The 21,735-nt window shown below is 36.2% G+C and overlaps 4 protein-coding genes across 6 annotated transcripts; 2 read left to right on the forward strand and 2 right to left on the reverse strand.

The window, feature by feature from the left end:
- Positions 1 to 855: 855 nt before the first annotated feature.
- Positions 856 to 4,739, forward strand: si:dkey-9i23.8 (galanin receptor 2b). The gene is made up of 7 exons (XM_067404103.1): positions 856 to 928; positions 2,416 to 2,555; positions 2,671 to 2,860; positions 3,827 to 3,965; positions 4,055 to 4,219; positions 4,306 to 4,384; positions 4,511 to 4,739. Exons 1-7 carry the CDS (start codon positions 856 to 858, stop codon positions 4,721 to 4,723), a joined length of 999 nt encoding a protein of 332 aa, XP_067260204.1. The 3' UTR covers positions 4,724 to 4,739.
- A 117-nt stretch (positions 4,740 to 4,856) lies between these two features.
- tmem187 (transmembrane protein 187) lies at positions 4,857 to 6,780 on the reverse strand. Its single transcript, XM_067405008.1, has one exon. The coding sequence runs from the start codon at positions 6,436 to 6,438 to the stop codon at positions 5,665 to 5,667; it is 774 nt and encodes a 257-aa protein (XP_067261109.1). The 5' UTR covers positions 6,439 to 6,780; the 3' UTR covers positions 4,857 to 5,664.
- On the forward strand, positions 5,960 to 18,352 carry si:dkey-9i23.6 (transcriptional regulator ATRX homolog). 3 transcript variants are annotated; one of them, XM_067405006.1, is made up of 7 exons: positions 8,314 to 9,660; positions 9,934 to 10,878; positions 11,031 to 11,125; positions 16,616 to 17,126; positions 17,434 to 17,515; positions 17,627 to 17,812; positions 17,952 to 18,352. In XM_067405006.1, the coding sequence occupies exons 1-6, from the start codon at positions 9,640 to 9,642 to the stop codon at positions 17,773 to 17,775; spliced, it is 1,803 nt and encodes a 600-aa protein (XP_067261107.1). In that variant the 5' UTR covers positions 8,314 to 9,639; the 3' UTR covers positions 17,776 to 17,812; positions 17,952 to 18,352. The 3 variants fall into 3 exon arrangements, with proteins under 3 accessions (XP_067261108.1, XP_067261107.1, XP_067261106.1); XM_067405007.1 differs by lacking the exon at positions 8,314 to 9,660 and adding an exon at positions 5,960 to 6,074 and having other exon boundaries at positions 17,627 to 18,352; XM_067405005.1 differs by having other exon boundaries at positions 17,627 to 18,352.
- Positions 18,353 to 18,500: 148 nt separating this feature from the next.
- On the reverse strand, positions 18,501 to 21,353 carry LOC137032878 (lectin-like). The gene is made up of 6 exons (XM_067404870.1): positions 21,330 to 21,353; positions 20,683 to 20,758; positions 19,693 to 19,835; positions 19,165 to 19,305; positions 18,937 to 19,051; positions 18,501 to 18,713 (listed from the first exon to the last, which is right to left on the reverse strand). The coding sequence occupies exons 1-6, from the start codon at positions 21,330 to 21,332 to the stop codon at positions 18,619 to 18,621; spliced, it is 573 nt and encodes a 190-aa protein (XP_067260971.1). The 5' UTR covers positions 21,333 to 21,353; the 3' UTR covers positions 18,501 to 18,618.
- Between the last annotated feature and the right edge of the window lie 382 nt (positions 21,354 to 21,735).

Here is a 21,735-nt window from a genome sequence, read left to right on the forward strand (position 1 = left end):
TTGTTTCAGCATTGCACCTTTTAGTAATGTGACTGACTTAAAGCTGACTTAAATACATTTTTGTAGAAAGAATTCCAGGCGCAGTTCACTCTCAGCCAATAAGATTCCACGTATAATTTTCATGGATCAGTCGTCTCTTCTGATTGGTTGATAACTTTTGACAGCGTTTTATCCAAAAGCATATTCATTTCTGCAAGAGCACGGAGAGATTCGTGAGCGCACAGGTGCAGTTTGAGCACACAGGACACGAGCACGCAGGAAACAGTTTGAGCGTGCACACGCAATATTTGAGCGAGAGGAGAGGCAGTTCATAAGAGAGCACTGTATATTTGAAAGCGTGCATCCAGGTTTGCGCGAGAGCAAAGGAGATCCGCGCGTGAGCGGACAGATTTGCGCTCGCGCATTACATTGATATGCTCTCGCGTCATAATAATGTGCTCTCAACATTTGACAGTAAAATAACGCTATAGAGTCAATGATTCAATGATTCATTCACAGCCACTCATAAAAACAGTGACTTGCTGCCACCTACTGGCGGTTTTAGTTTAATATTTAAAAGTTTTATTTAGTTTTACCATCATTGCATATTTCTCTAATGAACATTTTTATTTAAAACATTATTTATTTTATAAAGTTGTTCATAAAAGGTAAAAATATGCACTGGAAAATCAATTTAGGGGGTAAATATTGTCCCTTAATGGTAAAGGTGTGACTGCAGTCTAAGTGGAAGAGAGGGGATACGCAGAAAGATGGTATTCCCATTAGGGGGTACTCCACTCTAAAAAGTTTGGGAACCACTGCTATAAAGAAAATGGTCTTATTTATTTCGACGATTCTTCCCCCCTGTCTCTCACGATGGTTCAGCCCGTCTGCGGGAAGAAAATGCCGTCAGCACGGCTTAACTGGGAAATGAACGCCAGCACCAAACGTATTTATACCTTGAAGTTGCAAACTAGATTGGTACAAAATAAAAATGCGATTACATGTGTTTTAAAGTTGCCCTACCAATTTCACGTATGCCTTTCGTCTTCACAACGACTCTTCCGCCTGCCTCACGTTGGTTCTGCCGGCGCCGCTTTCTGCGGGAGGAAAGAGCTACTTAGTGCGGCTTAACAGGGAAATTAGCACCCGCTTCGATGTTCATACTACATATGTTCATTTATTAACTCAAACATATTTATGCTTTGCAAATAACATTTGTATAAAACAGATAAGGCAATTACATGTGTTTTAAAGTATACCCACCCACCAATTTCACGTAGGCCTACTCCGTCCTCGCATTTTCATCACCATGCTGCAGGAGAAAAATGCCAGGAAATGAACGCTTGCTCACGTATTTTTATGTAAACTTGTAAACTAAAACGTAGCTTTATATCTTGCAAATAACATCAGAATAAAACATAAAGAGAAAAAAAAGAAGAAAAGTTAACCTATCATGCTCTTGTGGGCTTTCATCTTCATGATGAGTCTGTCATGGGTGAGGAGGTGTGTTTGTTTTTAACATTTTAATCTAGTACTGTATTTAGATATACAGCTGGCTAATATTTTCCCAGAATGCATTGAAAATCTACAGTAACATACTGTACACAGCTTATACAGTTGGAAACTAGCTGTGAAAACGAAAAAATCTACAGTAATATGCTGTACTCAGATACTACAGTATAAGGAACTGGTGAGAACACAGTATAATACTGTGAAAACAACAAAAATCGGTTACAGTTCATGACACTACTTTATGGGTTCTGCAGGTGTTTGAAGTCCTAAAATGAAGATTTATGTGTGAAGATTAAAATATGTCTCTTATATTGCTCTGTTACACACAACCATTAGTGCTGTCACATGTGAAAAGGGCTGAATAAGTGTTCAATGGTTAAAGCTTAATGAAGCAGGATAAGTTTAATTTAAGAAAGCTGTGACGTCTGTCTTCACGTAATCACAGTGTTCAGTGCTCTCCGTATCACATATCCAGAAAACAGCCGAGTGTGAAGCTTCCCTTTTTCTAATTGTTGAGTTTATCTGTAGGTCTCTGCTTCGGTGACAAAGTAAGTTAATCACCTTTACGCAAAATTCTCTGTAATGTTCTGTGAAGGATAAATCAAAATTAATGTGATTTGCTCTGAAAAATAAAGCTTCTTTATTAGAATTGATGGTTCCATAAAGAACCTTTAACATCCATGGAACCTTACTATTGCACAAAAGGTTATTTATCATGGGAAAAAAATTTTGTTGACCACTGAAAGTTTCTTTAGCAAGCTCAAAATGCTTCTTCTGTGGCATCACTGTGAAAACCTCCTTTTGTAACTTTTATTTATTTATCAGGTTGATGTATTTGTATATTTTTTTCAAGTTCATTGCTAAATTGATTCCTGTTTCCTAGAAGCTGTGAAATTTGAAAATGAATCTTATTCCTTTCAGTGAACACGTCACATAATATAACAGAATCAGAGGAGAATTACTGGTCCAGAATTGAGAAGTCTATTCTCGCTCCCATCCTCACCACTGAGATGGTACTGGGTGTTTTGGGAAATGGACTGGTTTTGATAGTTAAATTAGTGGTAAGAATAATATATAATTTTATGTTGTTGTTTTTTTAAAACTATAATATTTTAAAATATAATGACCTTGCCTCATGCCTTTATTTATTGATATTATTTTTTTGCTTTCTCACAGTGTAAAGACCATTTTCAGTGTCTTTACTGGCTGCCACTTTTCAGTCTCACGCTCTCAGATTTCTTCTGCTCCATCCTCATAATCTGTGGCTCCCTCTTAGCTGTGCTGACTGACGGTCAGATTTCACCGTGGTGTGAGGTGGTGAGCCTGCTAAAGTTCACCTTCATCACCTCTTCCATTGGAGGCATAGGTATGGCTGACATTGAGTTAATTATACCTCTATGGGATTTCTTTACAAATACTGCTTTCATTGTCATTAGCAATGAAGGACAATACCCCTTTGTATATCCGAACGGGTTCAGACAGGTGCGTTGGATACAAGACGTATTACGAGGAAAGAAGAAATAATCTTGCACACAACCATAGTTATCATGAAATCAAATATTTATTGAAAAATAATGTAATTCGCAGATGTGCAGAAAAGTTGCTGTTTAAAATAAACATGGTGACGCAAAATGGCGACTTCGATTGAAGGGGACCTGTGGTGTATGTAGACAAAAATGGCTCATTCTAAGCCATTAAGGTCTTTTATACACCGCTGAAAATATAGTTATGTATATTATATTGCATGTCTGTCAATAGATCCTCCTAAATATTATACACTGGACCTTTAAGGTAAACTAGAAAACACAATTTTTTACTGGGACTAAACTCCTCGTTTGAGCCTTAAAAAATCTAAATTATTCCACAATGATAGTATAGTTTTCTTCTTTGTCCTCAGCTTGGGAGCTTGTTTTCTTCTTTCATTACGATTAATATTAAAAAATTTTATTTGGTTATTTTAAAAGGGTAAAATTCTGATTTGATTAAGGCAAGTCTAAGGCAAGTGTTTTTTTTATATATATTTTTAAAATTAAATTAATTTAAAAAACAAAGTTATGAGAACTAAACTCGTTTTAGCCTTAAACAAATCTAAATTATCCATTAAAAAAAAAATAGTTGCAATTATACCATTCTTGGGATTCAGCTTGGGATTATTCATTTTTTATTTTATTTTTTTAAATATATTTAGTTATTTAAAAAGGGTAAATATTTAAATATGATTGAGTCTTTTAACTTTAAATTTCAATTTCAGTTTTTTACTCGTTTAAGCTTTTTTTTAATTGAAGTTATCTATAATAAAGCATTATAGCATTCCTTTCTCCTTTGTCCTCAGCTATTCTCTGTGTTCAAAGATTTATGGGCATTCCTTCCAAAGGCAAAAGACTGTCTGTTGTCATGGCAGTTGCATGTGTGGCATCATGGTGCACTGGAGCTGTATTTGGAGCAGTGCCAGTAGCCTATGAGTGGATACGGTGAGCTAGAGTAAAGATGCTCAGAGATACTCCAAATACTGTATATGCATCTACATAACTTCTCACTGTACTCTGTGTCCCGTGTTCAGATATGATCCAGCTGAAATGCTGTGTGCAGTGTTCTGGGAGAGCAGTTACTCTGACATGCTGGTTTACATCCTCTGTGCCTTCTCCATCTCCATCTTCGTCCCATTCCTCCTAATACTCTGCTGCTCCATCCTGACTTGTGCAGGCTTTGGGAAAAAATGTTCCAGGTTTGTAGCGTCAGTAGAGTTGAACACAACATTTTTTTTAAGGCCATTTCTTGTGATATCATTTTGCACGTTTTATCTGTTTGCAGCCAGGATGACCTGTCCTCTATCACGCCACTGCTGGTGATCTTATATCTGTTCTGCTATGCTCCATTTGCTGCATCTGAGGTGAGAAACATCCATTAGTGTGGAATAATCTTCAGTTCTGTGTGTTTTTCATTGGCCTCTCTGTCAACGGATCAATTTGAAAGTGTTTGTCCATGGTAACAATTCCGCTCATTCTTGTTGTCCTAGTTGGTTCTCCTTGGACGGCTTGATCTGACCCCTTCCCCTGAGTGGCTGAGATCACTATCATCAGTAATGGCGTATCTGGACTGTTGTTTAAACCCATTCATCTACTGCACAAATAAAGACTTCAGAAAAGCAGTACTCATACTTGTGTGGAACAAAAGAAGATCAACTTCTCCAGAGCCAGTGCTGACTGGCATTACAAGGCTTGAATTATGAGGATTTACATGCATGAAGATAATAAAAAGTGCATCATATTATGAATTCAATTGTAACAAATGACACTCCTTCCTATGTGTCGTGAGATACAAATATTGCAGTGTAGCTGATTAAGTGTTTCAAATGTCAAATGTTTTTGCTTCAGAATATTGTTTTAATGCGACAAGTTAAGGCAAGAACAATACAAGACTGTTCATATATTGTGCATTTACATTCATTTTTAACTTTAAAACTGGAAAATCCGACTAAGGGATATTATGAACAAACTTTTAGTAGCTTTGGATTTAGTTCTCTGAAATTTTTATATTACACTGTATATATATGAAGACTTCAGATGCAAAAGTGCCATCTGAAAATTTTCTTCTAAAATGATCATTTTTATCAAGCTTGTATGTATATTTTCAGTTATTTCACTTTAATGGCAATGAAAAGGACCTATTAAAATGAAATTACTGAACCTAAACATACAAGCTTGATAAAAATGCTCTTTTAGAAAAAATGTTTTGATGGCACTTAGATGCTTTTGCATCTTAAGTCTTATATATATATATATATATAGAGAGAGAGAGAGAGAGAGAGAGAAACTGTAGACCAGGATCATAAATTTACCAGCCTAGAATAGAATATATACTATATAGGCTATTCAATATATTGATTTTGTAATATACTGTATTATAAGTGATTCAGTCAAATTAATTGACATAAGTGGCTCATGTTTTAATATGTTTGAAAAAATATGCCCCTTAAAGGTAACAAGAGTTTCTTTAAAAATCAAACTTGTTGATCACATTAAAATCATTAGACGTTTGTATAATCTGTAGGCTGTCAGTGTGACATGATGTTACTGTTAATGACAAGACAAAATATAGCCCATGTCCATTGTCCTATTATTCGGTTGTACAGTGCACTTACTTAGGCTATTAAATGACATGTATGGGCATTTATGAAGAGCGTTTCTGTGCATTTTCACTCAGGCGAGTGAGAAAACAAAAACTGTAATGAAACTGCAGAATGTCGCAAACTTTGGACCAGAAATGTCCAGTGAGATTTTGAAACACCCAGTACTCTGCAAGAGAATGATCCAGAAGCTTCAGAACCACGAAACCAAAGCAAGACAGCACTGCCAACCAAAAATAGCGCAAGGACTCCTTATCTCCGTGGCGCATCTGCGCGCGGACGCCTTTGAACAGGGCGCAGGCGATGTGACAACCCAGAGCTGCTTCAAAGCCTCGGTCGTGAAAGAGCGCCAGTCCATAGCTGAGAATAGAGCATGACTCGACCATTAAAGAGTAACGAGACGACCAGCCTTTGTCAATGACATTACACCACACCAGGACCCAGGCAAAAATAGGTAAAGTGAACCACTGGTCCAAAACGGAGGGCGCGCGCCGCAAGGTGGCCAAGCGGACCCACTGCACCGGTCCATATGCGACTGCCATTAGCGCAAACACATCTTTGGTGTAAGCGGCTGCACTGCTGCTGCCTTTACTGTCTGACATCCGTTGCAAGAGCCAATAGATTCCCAATAATATGTATCCTGAATTTATCAGACAGTTAAACGGCATGGCCAAGAAGGCAGGAAGATCGTCTACTTTCTTCTCCGCATAGTGATCATAAGTGACATCCACCAAAACTTCGTCGAAAATGTGAGTGTTTGCAAGCGCTATGCAAAGCAGGAAGGGTATGAGAACGTGGGCGATCGCTGACACGGTCATTTTCAGATAAAATAGATACAATCCCGTTTAAAGCGACAGCAACAAAACACGCGGAATATTGTAAACAAAGTACAAAACAGTGTTTGTTTTCCGCAATCTAGATCACGTGACGATCACTGTAGCCTTTTATTGGTTGCCTTGGTGGCCTTGGAACTCTCTGCTGGGTCCCTTTGAAGTTCGGGTGGGAAGTTGTGTTTACGACCCGTGATTTTACGACCCAGAATGTTGTACTTGGGGAAATCACGTTCATCTCTGCAATTACACATGCCAGTTGATGTGGTCATATGACAACATATGTTGCATTGAACTGTTTTCTATGCTTTTATTTATTTATTTATTGTATTCAGCATGCCAGTGGTTCTTACCCATGCAGGGGGTTTCAAGATTACTTATAATAGGCTAATAATTAAAAAAAAATAAAAAATAAAAAAATAATATATATATATATATATATATATATATATATATATATATATATATATATATATATATTAGGCCTATATATTCTAAGTTTAAAGCTACAGTCCGCGATTTCTGGCCCTCTAGCGGTTTATAAACAGAACTGCACGTGTCTTGCAGAAGAACATTGTCGCCGGAGCTACTTTTCTCTGTATATAGTTGCGTCCCAAATGACGCACTATACACTATGCACTTATACACTATGTACTTGTGCACTATGCACTCATCGATGTACTGTTTGAATTGTATAAGGTTATTTTGTCATTTAACAACGGAGTACGATCCTCCCTTCCCCTCCACTACGTAATTAACCCTTTGACGCGTACGATCACACCGGTGTGATCAGTCTTGGCTGGCCCCAGGAGCGTACGATCACACCGGTGTGATTAGAACGTTCAGTGCATTACGTGATCAACTGCCAAATTCAAATGTGCGTGCGCGCTTTAACTGGCGCTAAACCAGAGACGGACGCGCGCAGCGCTTTTCATATCAGTGTTTTCAACCAAATAATGTTCATTTCAGGTTTCAGACATTAAATGCACATGAGTACTAACTAAACAATATATTTAGAGTTTGTAAAAAACACAATGATGTCTATAGAAGCGGAAATAACAACCCTTTCCATTATAACTTGACAACACGTTTAATTCATATCAGATATACATTGTGAAAGTAACTTAAAAGCTTACTCTATTCTTCCCCAGTTCACTGGCACACTTACTTTCATGTATTTCGGGAGAAGTGGATAAATTCACGGCTTGTAAATCCAACAGATCCGATTCTCTGCGCGGTGCAAACTAACATGGCGGCGCCCATCGCTCATATGGCTCAACTAACGCGATCGTTATAAAGGTGTTTAAACAGCAAAACACATCCACTTGCACATATTTGGCAATCGGAATATTAGATATTTCATGCTATAGTTAACAAATTTGTGAATATTTTGAATAAAAAGGAAAAATTAAATGAAAGCAGATCATCATTCATACAGTGCTGCAGTGTGTCACATAAGCGATGACGCGTCACCATGGAAACCATAAAGTGATACGTTCTAAATAACGGTCGCCTTAAAAAACTCACGCTGGGGGGTCAGACAGAATATTTGAAACTTACGTGCGAAAGGGTTAAAGCTGCGACAGTTGAGTGCACAAAGTGTCCAACATTCCACACTTCGTTTTTTCCGTTAATTTAGTGCATCATCCAGGTATTTAAAGTTTACTTTTTCTTTTTGGAATTTTGTGAATGCACAACTCGCACAAAATTCCGTTCACACTACTTTTTGTAGTGTGAACGCACTACTCGCACTATTTATACCTCTCTAAATAGTGTTAAAATAACACTGAAGCAGAGTTAAAGTTAATGAGATAATTAAGCAATTAATAAGGCTGTGACTGAAGTCACATGTTGTAGTTCTTGTGTTTCTCTTTTCTTCAGTGATTCTGCTTGTTAACAGCAGGTGTTCATCACTAATCATGACTTAATTAATTGCTTAATTATCTCCTTAACTTTAACTCTGCTTTAGTGTTATTTTAACACTATTTAGAGAGGGACCATATGTACTCTGCACAGAGTTGATTTAACTCTGGAGATTTTCCTGTGTATAGACACTTATTATAAGTGTACCATAAAAAGCCTATTTTAAAAATGCGATTTCTAGCCAAATTCATAAAATCAATAAAAAAATTATTACAAAATGAATATAATGAATGTAAATTTTTTAGTTATGACAAACTCCAAAATATCTTAATGAGGTAGAAATTTTAAATACAAAATATTTTTTTAAATCCTTTCTTCTGGTAAAGTCAATGGGGCCTTTGAATATTGTTATGAACAGTGGGAGGCCTTGGTGTCAAAAAAGTTTGAAAACCACTGCAGTACACTGTTGATTGCGCAGTATGCCGTCAGCAGTGTAAACGTGTTTTCCCCGGTGTGGGTGTGTGTATGAACACATATCTTTGTGTGAGAGTCTATGTGTATAAACACGTAATTGAGAGACTTAATTTACGATCAAGGATGTAGTCCAAAGAATAAGTCCTGGAAGGAATTTCACAGCTCACTGGGGTTTCCTGATTGTCAAGTTTGTCTGACCAAAGTGCTTACTTCTAACTGATCCTCCTCCCAAGACAGAAAGATTCTTCGGCATTTCCAGACAGGACTTCTTTCTTGAAAAAATGTTTAAACGTTTCCTGCTTACATGCAGTCCAGGAAAGATATCTTTGATTTTAAAATATTACATTACATCGAGACACATTCTGTATTTTAATCATAACTTTACAGTTTCCTTCCTCCATGTGTTACATTTGCACAGTTTGAAATATAAATTACATATAGAACAGTCAAAATATATTTTATTTAACAATTAGTCGCTATTGTATTGTAAACTGCACATTTTGAAATAAAAATTATCTACAATATAACATTTAACATTTAATGCAAAAACACATTCATGAATAACATTGGCCAAAGAAATGGATAAAGGTTAAATAAATGGATTGTGAGATCAGATTTAGAAAACAGGTTTTGGCAGTACAGAAATGCTAGACTATAAAAGGAAGTTAAAAGACAGAGAAGGCAGTGACTGAGAGAGGAAGGCACAGAAACAAGGTGCTTCGCACAGGTTTCACAACTGTTTGGGAAGAGCTATAGACTCTGGATTTAGGAAAAGAGAAAATAAGTTTTAGCACACTTCAAAATGATTAAGCAATGCAGGATATGAAAAAGGATAACCGGAAATGAGAGACTATGGAGGAACAAACAGAAAAGGCAAGTAGATTGTTTAACATAAGATAAGATTCATTTGCAGAAATGCATTTAAGTTCTTAAAGAGCCCAAAAAGATCAAATATGATATATAAGTTATTTATGATATATAGATATATATATAGAGAGAGAGAGAGAGTAAATATGTTTTGTGGCTAGTATTGTACAATCTATAAAATATAAAGTGTAGTACTACTAGTAGTAAGTTTAAAGAGATAGTGCTTCAAAAGGTGAGTCATGATTGCATAAAATCCCTAATTTTCTTTATTTAATGCAGAGCGATGTGAGGGATGGTCAACAGAATGACATCCCACTACTGCAGTCTATGCTGCTGAAACTGCTGAGTCAAAAAAAACGTGACAACCGTCCAAAAAGAAGTACTTCCAAATCACATGCGCATCCAGATACAACTTCTCAAAGCGTGTTTTACCAATCTCTGGAGTCTGAAGATAAAACAAATGAAGACAGGAATGATTTGGATAGCACAGTCAGATCTGAGGATGATGAGAAACAACCAACAAGTAGCTCTAAAACAGAAGATGGAAATGAAATGGTTGAAGAGAGAAAGAGCCCTCTCCCTATACAAACACAGGCAGATGAATCAAGTCGGGAGCCAAAAGCAGGTGAATTGCTGGAGGACGAAAATAATAAAGAGCCTAGCGTTGAGGAGCACATGGCTGGAGCCGCATCTTTGCTTAACAATCTGTCTCGACAATCATCTGCACACACGTCTCACCTCTCAATGTCCTCAGATAGATGTGACACCGCACAGATGGAGTTTAAGCATGAACAACTAGATGAGGCTTGTGGTGGTCCCTCAAAACCAGTTGGTATGGACACAAGCAGTGTTCTGACTCATCAAACTGTTGTGAACAATACAAGCAGGACAGCAAGATCTGCTTCAGATCCAATAGCCCAGAAGCCTAAGGAAGAGAGACCCCTCTCAGCTCCAAGTATTTCAGACCTACGGGAATATGAATACATTGCAAATGCAATGAAAAGGTTCAGCAAAGCTGCTGAGGTTTTGGGATGGGAGGATTCAGACATGAGTTTCGGGGGTATGGAACAGGAGAACTCGCATGCCAAAACACAAAAGAAGGGAATGAAAAACAAGATGAAGAATCTTACTCATAAACTGATGGAAAAGTTGAAAGAAAAACGTGATTGTGAGCAGGCCGACAGCAAGAGCATCCAAGACAGTGGGGAAGAAGAGGCACAAAGTGTATGTTTACTTCCTACTTCTATTCTTATATCGAAAGTGACAGATCTCTAGCTTTAACTTATAATTAACTTTTTTGTTAGTTCATTTTTTAATCATTTAACTTTTCCCTGGGCTCTTTTTTCAAACTTAAATTGCATTGAATCCCCATGCAGCTAAATTCCATGGAGATGGAGGTCGAGGCTGCAAAGGCTGCAAAGGTTCCTCCACCACTTCCACCAAAAAAGGGGAAATATGTTTTCTTAGACAGGTGGGATTTGCTAAACATATTTTACTTCATAACAGTGTTATTTTTAGGGCTGCACGATATATCGCATGAGATTGTCACGCGCATTTCGTCAGTAAAGCCGGTTCCCTGATTACCGCTAAATCGCCATCACCTGCTTTCAAATGGAGCGGCATTTAATATACAGAGCCGTAGTTCACTGACAAGCCACGCAATATCACGTTCATTATCGAAGGCGATTCATATGCGATATGAACGGGAACCGGCTTTACTGACGAAATGCGCGTGACAGTCTCATGCGATATATCGTGCAGCCCTAGTTATTTTCATATTATTTATATACTATAATTGTATTTATTCATATTTTGTGAATTCACTTTTATTTTTGTATTTCATGTTCATGTGACTGCAGTGGTTCAACCTTAATGTTATGAAGCGACGAGAATACTTTTTGTGCGCCCAAAACACAAAATAACAGCTTTATGACAATATCTAGTGATGGGCGATTTCAAAACACTGCTTCATGATGCTGCAAAGCTTTACAAATCTTTTGTTTCCAATCAGTGGTTCGAAGCACCAAAGTCACGTGATTTCAGTAAACGAGGCTTCTGAGGCTTTTGAAATTTCAATGGTTCACGTAACTTTGGCAGTTCGAAACAAAAGATTCGTAAAGCTTCGTAAAACTTTGAAACTTCATGAAGCAGTTTTTTTTTTAAATTGCCCATATAGATAGTTGAATAAAGTCATTATTTTGTTTTTTTGGCGCACAAAAAGTATTCTCGTCGCTTCATAACATTAAGATTGAACCACTGTAGTCACATGACTGTTTTAAATATGTCTTAAGTAGCTTTCTGGGCATTGAAAAAAGAAATAATCTTGCTGGCAATGAAGGCCTCACTGAGCCATCGGATTATGAAAATTATGAAAAATATATTAATTTGTGTGTGGAACAACATGAGAGTGAGTGATTAATGACAGAAATGTCATTTTTGGGTGAACTAACCCTTTAAAAATGACCATTATTTGGTATTGAAATTACGTGCGCAAAATATGTCTAACTTAATTGATTTATGTAGTTTCAGTGTACATGATTAAATCATGTAAACCCTCTTTTTTTTGTGTAGGGGTGTCAGCCTCAGTTTGGGCTACTATCCTGCAGAGTTTAGCTCCAACCAATGTTCCCTCTAAGCCGTGCACTTCTGAAGCGAACTCAAAATACATCAGTGATATACATCAGTATATATAGATTTTTATGTGTGGTGGTGATGTGGGTTTCAGGGATGTTTAGATAACTATAAAAGAGTTAACGTTCACTTTTCTTAAAAATATTTAGCTATCAGATCTGTTTAAATGCTTCAGTTTGTTTTCACTTTATAATATATTAAAACAAATGGAAGCATTTAAACTGATATAATACTGTATATCAGTTTAAATACCTAAATATTATATTTTATTATATTATAATGTAAGCCTAATAAAAAATTGATCTCACAAGGGGATTGTTTGGGCTCCTTGCCATGAAAAATCTTAACCTCCTGGTATATAAAATCTGGGAAATTCATAAGCAATAAACATGTAATTTTGATGGTTTAACACTGTCTGTTGCTAATAATTGACTGAACAAAAACACATTATGGTTGTCCCAAACCATCATTGTAACTGCTCATATTATATTATTATAAAGAATTGAACTGTCCTGCAGGAGGACAGAAATTATTTTGTAATAGAATTTCTTGGTAAAGACTGGTACAGTTAATACAGCAATGTGAAAAAAATCTCAAGTAACCTAAAATGTGCTTAATTTAGTGACTGAACTGCTTGTTTTCAAACATTATTTAATATATCACTAAGTTACATCAAGGGTCAAATAAAATAGAAACGGCACATTAAAGTTAAATGTTACAGTTGCATGATAAAAACATTTTTTGTGTGTGTTTACGTTGATTGGACAGGTCTGATATAAAGTATGTTTTTCCTCAGGTGGCCAAAATGTGCGCTCAACAGAGAAAAGTTTTGCTCAGCGAGAAAAAAAATTAGAGCGAACATTGGCTCCAACCCTAATTAAACACACCTGAACCAGCTAATCAAGGTCTTCAGGATTACTGCAGTAAACATCCAGGCCAGTGTTTTGGAGTTGGTTAGAGCTACACTCTGCTGGACAAAGTTTGAAACATTATATAGACCATGCATTCTTAACTGTGGCCCTTGAGGTCCACTTTCCTGCAGAGTTTAGCTCCAACATTGTACAAACTCACCTGCCTGTGGCTTTCTCGTAATTCTGCAGACCTTGATTAGCTTGCTCAGGTGTGAAACTAAACTAAACTAGGGTTAGGGTTGAAACTAAACTCTGCAGAAAAGTGGACTTCAAGGGCCTGTTGAGAACCCCTGATATTGTTTAAATGTTATATGCTCATTCAGTCTTTTTCTCACTTGAAACTTTAGTTTGTTTTTAAAACTCTAATGCACTTCCTTATTTTTAGCATTATCAAGTCCACCTATTTATAACTCATTTCTAGTTCTTTGACATTCCTTTCATGTGATGTGATGGAAAAAATCAAACACAAACATGCATGTTGTAGATCTGCTGAATAACTGTAAGTCCACAGAGCCTCCTAAACATGAAAAACCTTTTAAAGTGTATGGTAAAAAAAACAGGGAAAACAGCATAAAAAAGGATAAACAGCGAATTAGCTTCTGGTGATATCTAGGGTTGCACAAGTCCACTGTTAGTTAAAAATCACTGTATCATACTTTGAGGGAACAATAAGTGGTAACACTTTTTTTGACAGTTCACTTTTCACTGCGTTCCAAATTATTATGCAATTGACATATCAGTAAGATTTCAGTACAGTGGGTTACTGATTTGTCTCTTGCATAATAATTTGGAACGCAGTGTTTTCCCGCAATGCTGTTCCTGGAGGCACACCAGGGCTGCGTCCGAAAACTGGAAAATGCTGCCTTCTGAGGACACATTTCAAGGTAGTAAGGCATCAAGGCACGTCCGAATCCAATGTTACCTTCACTTCCTGTCTCATGAGATACCTTCCTCAGATCGATTTTTGAAGGAAGCATGGATGTATCCTCAGCTGCCTTTGATATCCCACAATCCTGTGCTTTCCATTCTGTGACAGTTGAGCTAGAGAAATAAAGATGGCATCCAAAAGTTGCATTTGCTGCTCAGTTTGTGTATAAATGTACAATTTTGACCAACATATTTCAATTTTGATATCATTTCTATTGAGAAATTACTACTGTAGTAATTAAATATTTGTTTAGTTCTCACCAAAGCTCACGCTATTGCTGTAGATCATTAAACTGTTACGCTGCCTCAGAAGTCTGTCCGAAATCAATTTCGTGAGGTGCCTTCATGCACAAACACTGCCGTACAAGTCATTTTCTTATAAGACAGCGAGGCAGCAAGACAGCTTTTCGGATGCAGCCCAGCACTACATTTTCAAACTCTTCCTAATCAAACACACCTGATTTACCTCATTAGTCTATAGAGGGTATGCATGTGACGTCACCGTATAGACTGAACACGTAATACGCTTGTGCATGCCATCACCGTTTTTACATATTCGCATTTTTGCAGTTTACACAGAGATGATAACAGTATAGTTTTCAAAAACTTGCACTTTGAAACCCGTTTTCAAAAGTTTGCTTTGTCAGGCAACCAAAACGCTGTTGAACGGCCAAGTTTTCCGTTTTTAGTTAAAAACAGTGTCATGTAAATGGATCCTTAGAATATTTAATTAATACAATTGTAATATCTCACTTGAAATGACATAGAAAGTGGAAAACGTTGGTCAAAAATGTACATTTACACACAAACTGACCACCAACCACAACTTTCAGACATCTTTATTTTTTAGCTCAACTGTCACAGAATGGAAAGCACATGATTGTGGGATATCAAAGAATCATATATGCTGCCTTCAAAAATCGATCAGATGAAGGTATCTCAGGAGACGTAAGTGAAGCTAACATTGGATTCGGACATGCCTTGATGCCTTCTGGAATGCGTCCTCCGAAGGCAGCTTTTTTAAAGGTGCCACCGAACGTTTTTTTACAAGATGTAATATAAGTCTAAGGTGTCCCCTGAATGTGTCTGTGAAGTTGCAGCTCAAAATACCCCATAGATTTTTTTTAATGAATTTTTTTAACTGCCTATTTTGAGGCATAATTAGAAATGCGCTGATTCATGCTGCGGCCCCTTTAAATCGCGCGCTCTCCGCCCCCTCCCGAGCTATCGACTCTATCACTGCATAAACAAAGTTCACACAGCTAATATAACCCTCAAAATGGATCTTTACAAAGTGTTCGTCATGCAGCATGTCTAATCGCATAAGTACAGTATTTATTTGGATGTTTACATTTAATTCTGAATGATTTTGATAGTGCTTCGTGGCTAAAGCTAACATTACACACTGTTGGAGAGATTTATAAAGAATGAAGTTGTGCTTATGAATTATACAGACTGCAAGTGTTCAAAAATGAAAATAGTGACAGCTCTTGTCTCTGTGAATACAGTAAGAAACGATGGTAACTTTAACCACATTTAACAGTACATTAGCAACATGCTAACGAAACATTTAGAAAGACAATTTACAAATATCACTAAAAATATCATGTTATCATGGATCTTGTCAGTTATTATTGCTCCATCTGCCATTTTTCGCTGTTGTTCTTGCTTGCTTACCTAGTCTGATGATTCAGTTGTGCACAGATCCAGACGTTCTGCCCTTGTGTAATGCCTCGATCATGGGCTGGCATATGCAAATATTGGGGGCGTACACCCAGACTGTTACGTATTATGTTGAGATTCGCCTGTTCTTCGGAGGTCTTTTAAACAAATGAGATTTATATAAGAAGGAGGAAACAATGGAGTTTGAGACTCACTGTATGTCATTTCCATGTACTGAACTCTTGATATTTGACTATGCCAAGATAAATTCAATTTTCAATTCAATGGCACCTTTAAGTTTTCGGATGCAGCCCTGAAAAGAATGGGTCAGAAAAGGGAGACATCCAAAATGTGTACTGTTGGCGTACCTCCAGGAACAGGGTTGGCAAACACTGCTTTAGACAGTCTATTAACTATAAGCAACTTTGCAACTACTACATGGCAACTAGCAGTCATTAGAGTATTAGTAGACTCTGCTTAATATCTGTTAACACTTTATTTTGATGCTCCCCCAACAGACGTTATACTGACTATAAGTAACTTTGCTACTACATGTCAAATTATTCTACTAACCTTAACCTAACAGTCTACTAATACTAATGAGAGTTGACGTGTAGTTGCAAATGAATGAGAGTTAGTTGACATGTAGTTGAAAAGTTATTTATAGTTAGCAGACTGCCTAAAGTGGAATATTAAAATAAAGTGTAACCCAACTGGTTTGAATCTATGGTTACACTTTCCAATAAGCTAGTTTTAGTTAATGCATTAACTAACATGAACTATTAATGAGCAATACATTTGTTACATTAATAAATCTTGTCTTTCTGCAGAAAATTTACCTTAAAAGACTTCAAACTCGATTTTGAACCGATCAACTTAATGGATGAAATATTCACAGGAGACGAATGGCTCAATTACCTGCCCAGCAAAACCAGTCCAGCAGAGAAAGACACTAGTGATCAACCAATGACAAATGATGTTGTCCAAACAGAAAAAGATACTCAGCTCGATATTCCGGTTTTGACACCAGAGCAGGACAAATCAGAGGACATAAAGAACAATCAAGAGGATGTTAGTGATGCCCAACAGGACAATGTAGCAGAAGTGAACAGTGACTCGCATGTAAGACAAGTGAAACAGGATGCAAAAACTTTTGCTATTCCTAAGGCACTGCTAACAAATAATGCAAAAAAACAAATGTCATCTGGGATGGACTGCGAGTCAAAGAAATCAGGTGACATCTATGACCGTTTGGACATGTATATTATTCCCAAAAAGGATTTACCATTAATGAAAAAAAAGTCATCGGATGCTCCGCCGATGGACTTTTCAGCGGTCAAGGTGGGGAATACTGTTACTGTAATACATTAATTTATGTTGTTAAAGTTACTATTTTATACAAAATGCTTTATAAAGCTCTATTTTTTTTTACTCATTTAAAATTCTTAATTCATACATGAATAATATGTAAGGATTATTCGATTAAATTTGATGGAATTTTACTATACAATTGAAATAATAATAATAAAAAAGGCTAAACATTTTTTTGAGTGCAGGTTATGTTAATATGTGAGAGACTGTTTATTAGTTCATTACGTGATATAAAGTGGAATGAATGACAAATAACATTTTTTTCTCTCTCTCTCAGTCATTTGGATTGCTGGATAACTCTGCTCTCAAAAGTCGAATCCGTCTCAGCAAAAAGAGACCCCACAAACCCCCCAAAAAAGGTGAAAAAGTCTCAAAAGTTTTGGAGGGTTGGGTGGAGTGAATGTACTAAATGAAAGAAATGAAAATGTGCAAAACTCTGACATATTTGTTTCACCCATATTCTCTCTCAGTAAAAACAGACAAGTCAAACGCCAAATTCTACAAAATTCCCGGAGTCATCCCGAATGAATCCCCAGTCAGTGCACCTCTACCATTTAAAAGCATCCCCTTTTCCAAGTCTCCTCCTCTGCATTCACCACTATTTCCAGATCACACCTGACCAATCACATGACTGCTCTATCATCTGCAGTTTTCAGGTCTATAAAGTCACATGAAACCCACATCAAAGCACAAACAGAGAAAGACCACGTTGTATTAATACAATTTCTTTATTCAAGCAGAATAATGTGATTGTTGTATTAATGTTACAGTATGTCTGGTTTTCTACCTCTACAGCAAATTAAAGACTTTAAAGACTGGAAAATTGAAGTTAGAGGAAAAAGTGTTTTACTGAAAAAAGCTTTACTGAAATGACAGTTTGGATTGCACTGAATTAAGAAGATATAGGGATGTTACAGTTTTACCATTTGCTTAAATACTTTTTTTATTTTTCATATTTTTATAAAAAAAGGTTATAAATATGATGATTTAACATGTTAATATATAGGAAAAATTGAATTTTGTATAATTTACATTGTAAGTGTTCATGCATAACTGCTGATTAACTGTAAAGCACAGTAATTCTTTTAGCATATGCGATTTATTACATGAAATATCATGTAATATTAGATTTTTGTGTGGTCTTTTGATTTTACTAATGAACTGTATATCAACAAGCTATTAATTATTGTACTTAATGTGAGAATTCTGTCTAATGAAATTCTCTAGTATTTAAAACCTGACTAAAGGTGATGATTTTGAAGTATTCAAGTATTCTTAATCAGTAGTCCTTAATCAGACAAACAATAAATAAATAAAATCAAGTGATCGTTTTAATTGCAAAAGTTCTTTATTATCATTTTAAGAAAAAATTGTTTTTGTATATTTTTTTTTTAGTTTTTGTTAATGCAGAGAAAATAATTTTAAGTTTTATGGGATGACACTCCGATAAAACTGCTCCATCTTACTCCAGGTCTTTTTCCAACATGCCACGTTGTTTGAAGGCACAGATGTAGTTTTTCTTGACACTACAAGAGTCGTCATTCCACCTGCCAACCTCTGAAAATGTGAGGGACAGTGAAATGAAGAGATTATTGTACCTTCATCTATCATTGTGTTTTACCAAACATCTAATTGTCCTCACAGCATCAATATCACTGTAATAAATCATTTAGCCAAACATCAAGTTAAAATGTAATGTATAATTAATATATTAATAATTAATGTATTTATTATTATTATTATTTTTTTTTACAAATTCCCTCTGTCTCTCCATCCTTACCTTTCCAGTTCATCTCCACGCATTCCTCCATGTTGGTGTACATGTGGTTGGGCTCACCATGTGTCCAAACTTGATAATCCCAGAAGGATCCATCAATCCAAAAAAATTTACCAGACTGAGAGAGTGAGAAAGAGGTTTAAAAAAAATTAAAGAAAGAAAGATAGAAGGTGTTTGAATAATGAGAAACTATAGTGGATGCATGTCAATGAAAAAGTTTGTCTTTTTTACCTTAAAGAATTCAAAGCCTCCGAGCCAGATGCGCAGGTTTCCTGGGTTAAACTTTGACACAAGGCAGAGCAAGTAACCATTATTCTTGGTACTATGCACTGACACCAGATGAGCACCAGGGGCTTTGGACCTACACATGAACTGGGCATGAAAAAGGAAGAACATTTAATCACGGTTTTACAAAAGTGGTTTATCTTATTGTAATTACTTATCCTGTAAGTAAGAGCATCTGAATTAGAGGTGGTCTTAACTGGCCTTGGAGATGCATAATAGGAGAGTTACAAGAAAAAAATTTATCTAGCTATTCAATCCATTAAGAAAGAATCAACAAATAAAGGTAGATTAAAATGGGAGAAAGAATCCGGTCTAGGTATTTGAGAGGAAGACTGACTGCATATCTGTCCTGTACAGACTACTTTACTGCTAGAGGAATCTTATTAGATAATAATTGAAACAAATAAATTAATAATTGGGCTTTAATTGGGCACAAATTATAAAAAAAAAAAAAAAAACAGTGCTACAACCTACCTCAGCTTCAGTGAAGTTGGCAGGGGTGTTGAAGTATTTGACACAGTGGTGGCCCACTTTGAACCAATCAGTGAAGCCATGCACACCACACGCTTTAGGCATAACGCAGTGCTTGGTGACATTAGTATGATCGACAGCAAAACCTAAATGACAGAGTCACACGCATGACTATTACTTTGAGCTCTAAGCATTTTAAAAATAGTAAACACAGTGCAGCACTTCCGGGTTCTACGCCAGAATGCCGGCTCACTATTGGCCAGCGCTGTACACGTGAGCACCATGATACGTGTGTGATGCTGATGCAAGATCTGGCCAAAAATCAGTTGCCGTTCTGCTGTAGGGCCCACAAGCACAGTGTTCTGTTATGTTACATTTTGTGCACCAAAAAAAACAAAATAATGACTTTTTTCAACAATTTGTACTGAAAACACTGCTTCATGAAGCTTCGAAGCTTTACAAATCTTTTGTTTCTAATCAGTGGTTTGGAGCGTGTATCGAACTGCCAAAGTCATGAATAAGATTGGTAAGAAAATACATTTCATTCTTTGTTATCAACAACATGGGGAAGCTAATAAATCATAAACATTTAACATTAGAATAATGAATGTGTTTGTCATGAGTTGAGTCCATATGCAGTGTTGAGAAAACACTCCTTAAGTGAAATGATTTCTGTAAATCCAGTGGTCAAATGCTTTGTGGCCTCTCATTTTTCCATGTAATTATAGCCACCTGACTTGTGGGTGGTCTGTGTGTGCAGTTTCACAATACTAGAAGACTTAGAAATGAAAATTTAAACACGAAAAAGTAGAATTAGGGAGAATCAATACATTATGAATGTTTTACTGCCATTGGGTAAATAAAATGTAATCATGTGACCAATAAAAAGTAATGTAGTCTGATAATGAGAATGTTTTTGGGGTTTTAAGGTAATAGGTAGGTAGAATTTGGAAATTTCTACATAAATAAATTATTGTATGAATTAAACATTACCTCTCTCCATTGTTAAGAAGTTGCCGCCCCTCAAAAAAAGAGTCAGCAACAGAACGCTAATAGATCCTGATTTCCACTGTGAAAAAAAAGTCTAATTTTATATTTTTACTTAAAAATCTAACTTAAAGGGTTAGTTCACCCCAAAATGAAAATTCTGTCATTTATTATTCACCCTCATGTCGTTCTACACCCATAAGACCTTCATTTTCCGAACACAAATTAAGATATTTTTAATGAAATCCGGTGGCTCAGTGAGGCCTCCATTGAGAGTAAAGCCACTGAACCTCTCAAGATCCATAAAGGTACTAAAAACATATTTGAAACAGTTCATGAGTTCAGTGGCTTTATCTTAATATTATAAAGCGACAAGAATACTTTGCGCCAAAAAACCCCCACAAAATAACGACCTTTCAACAATATCTAGTGATGGGCGATTTCAAAACACTGCTTCATGAAGCTTCTGAGCTTTATAAATCTTATAAGGTCTTACAGGTGTAGAATGACATTATTTTAATTTTTGGGTGAACTAACCCTTTAACAAATAGACAAATTTGAGTTAACCTCAAAACTGTTTCTGCTCACTAAATCTTACAAATGTTGATCCAAAATTTGGACACAAAGAGTGCTCATTTAAGAAGATTACTTACCATTGTTGTTCTTGCACTCCTGTCTTCTATCTGTCCTCACAACTCTTGTCTCACATTATTTTATACCATTCCATTCATTTTCACAACTCCTCCCCTTCTCTTAATCTCACCCTCTTTAGTTTTGTTTATTCTTCAGAAAACACTTTCACACATCTAGTGCTTGAATTACTAATCAATTTATAGTGCATTTCTACAAAAGTAACATTAATACTTGCATTACATCTTAATGTTAATCTTGAACAATAATAGTATTGTCTATTATGCTATAACCATTCATTTAAAACTAGTGCAATCAAGAAATGTCATTAAAGGGTTAGTTCACCCAAAAATGAAAATTCTGTCATTTTTTACTCACCCTCATGTTGTTCTACACCCATAAGACCTTCGTTCATCAGCACAAATTAAG

Source organism: Chanodichthys erythropterus, chromosome 12 (assembly GCF_024489055.1).
Source record: "Chanodichthys erythropterus isolate Z2021 chromosome 12, ASM2448905v1, whole genome shotgun sequence".
In the NCBI taxonomy this organism is placed as follows: Eukaryota; Metazoa; Chordata; class Actinopteri; order Cypriniformes; family Xenocyprididae; genus Chanodichthys; species Chanodichthys erythropterus.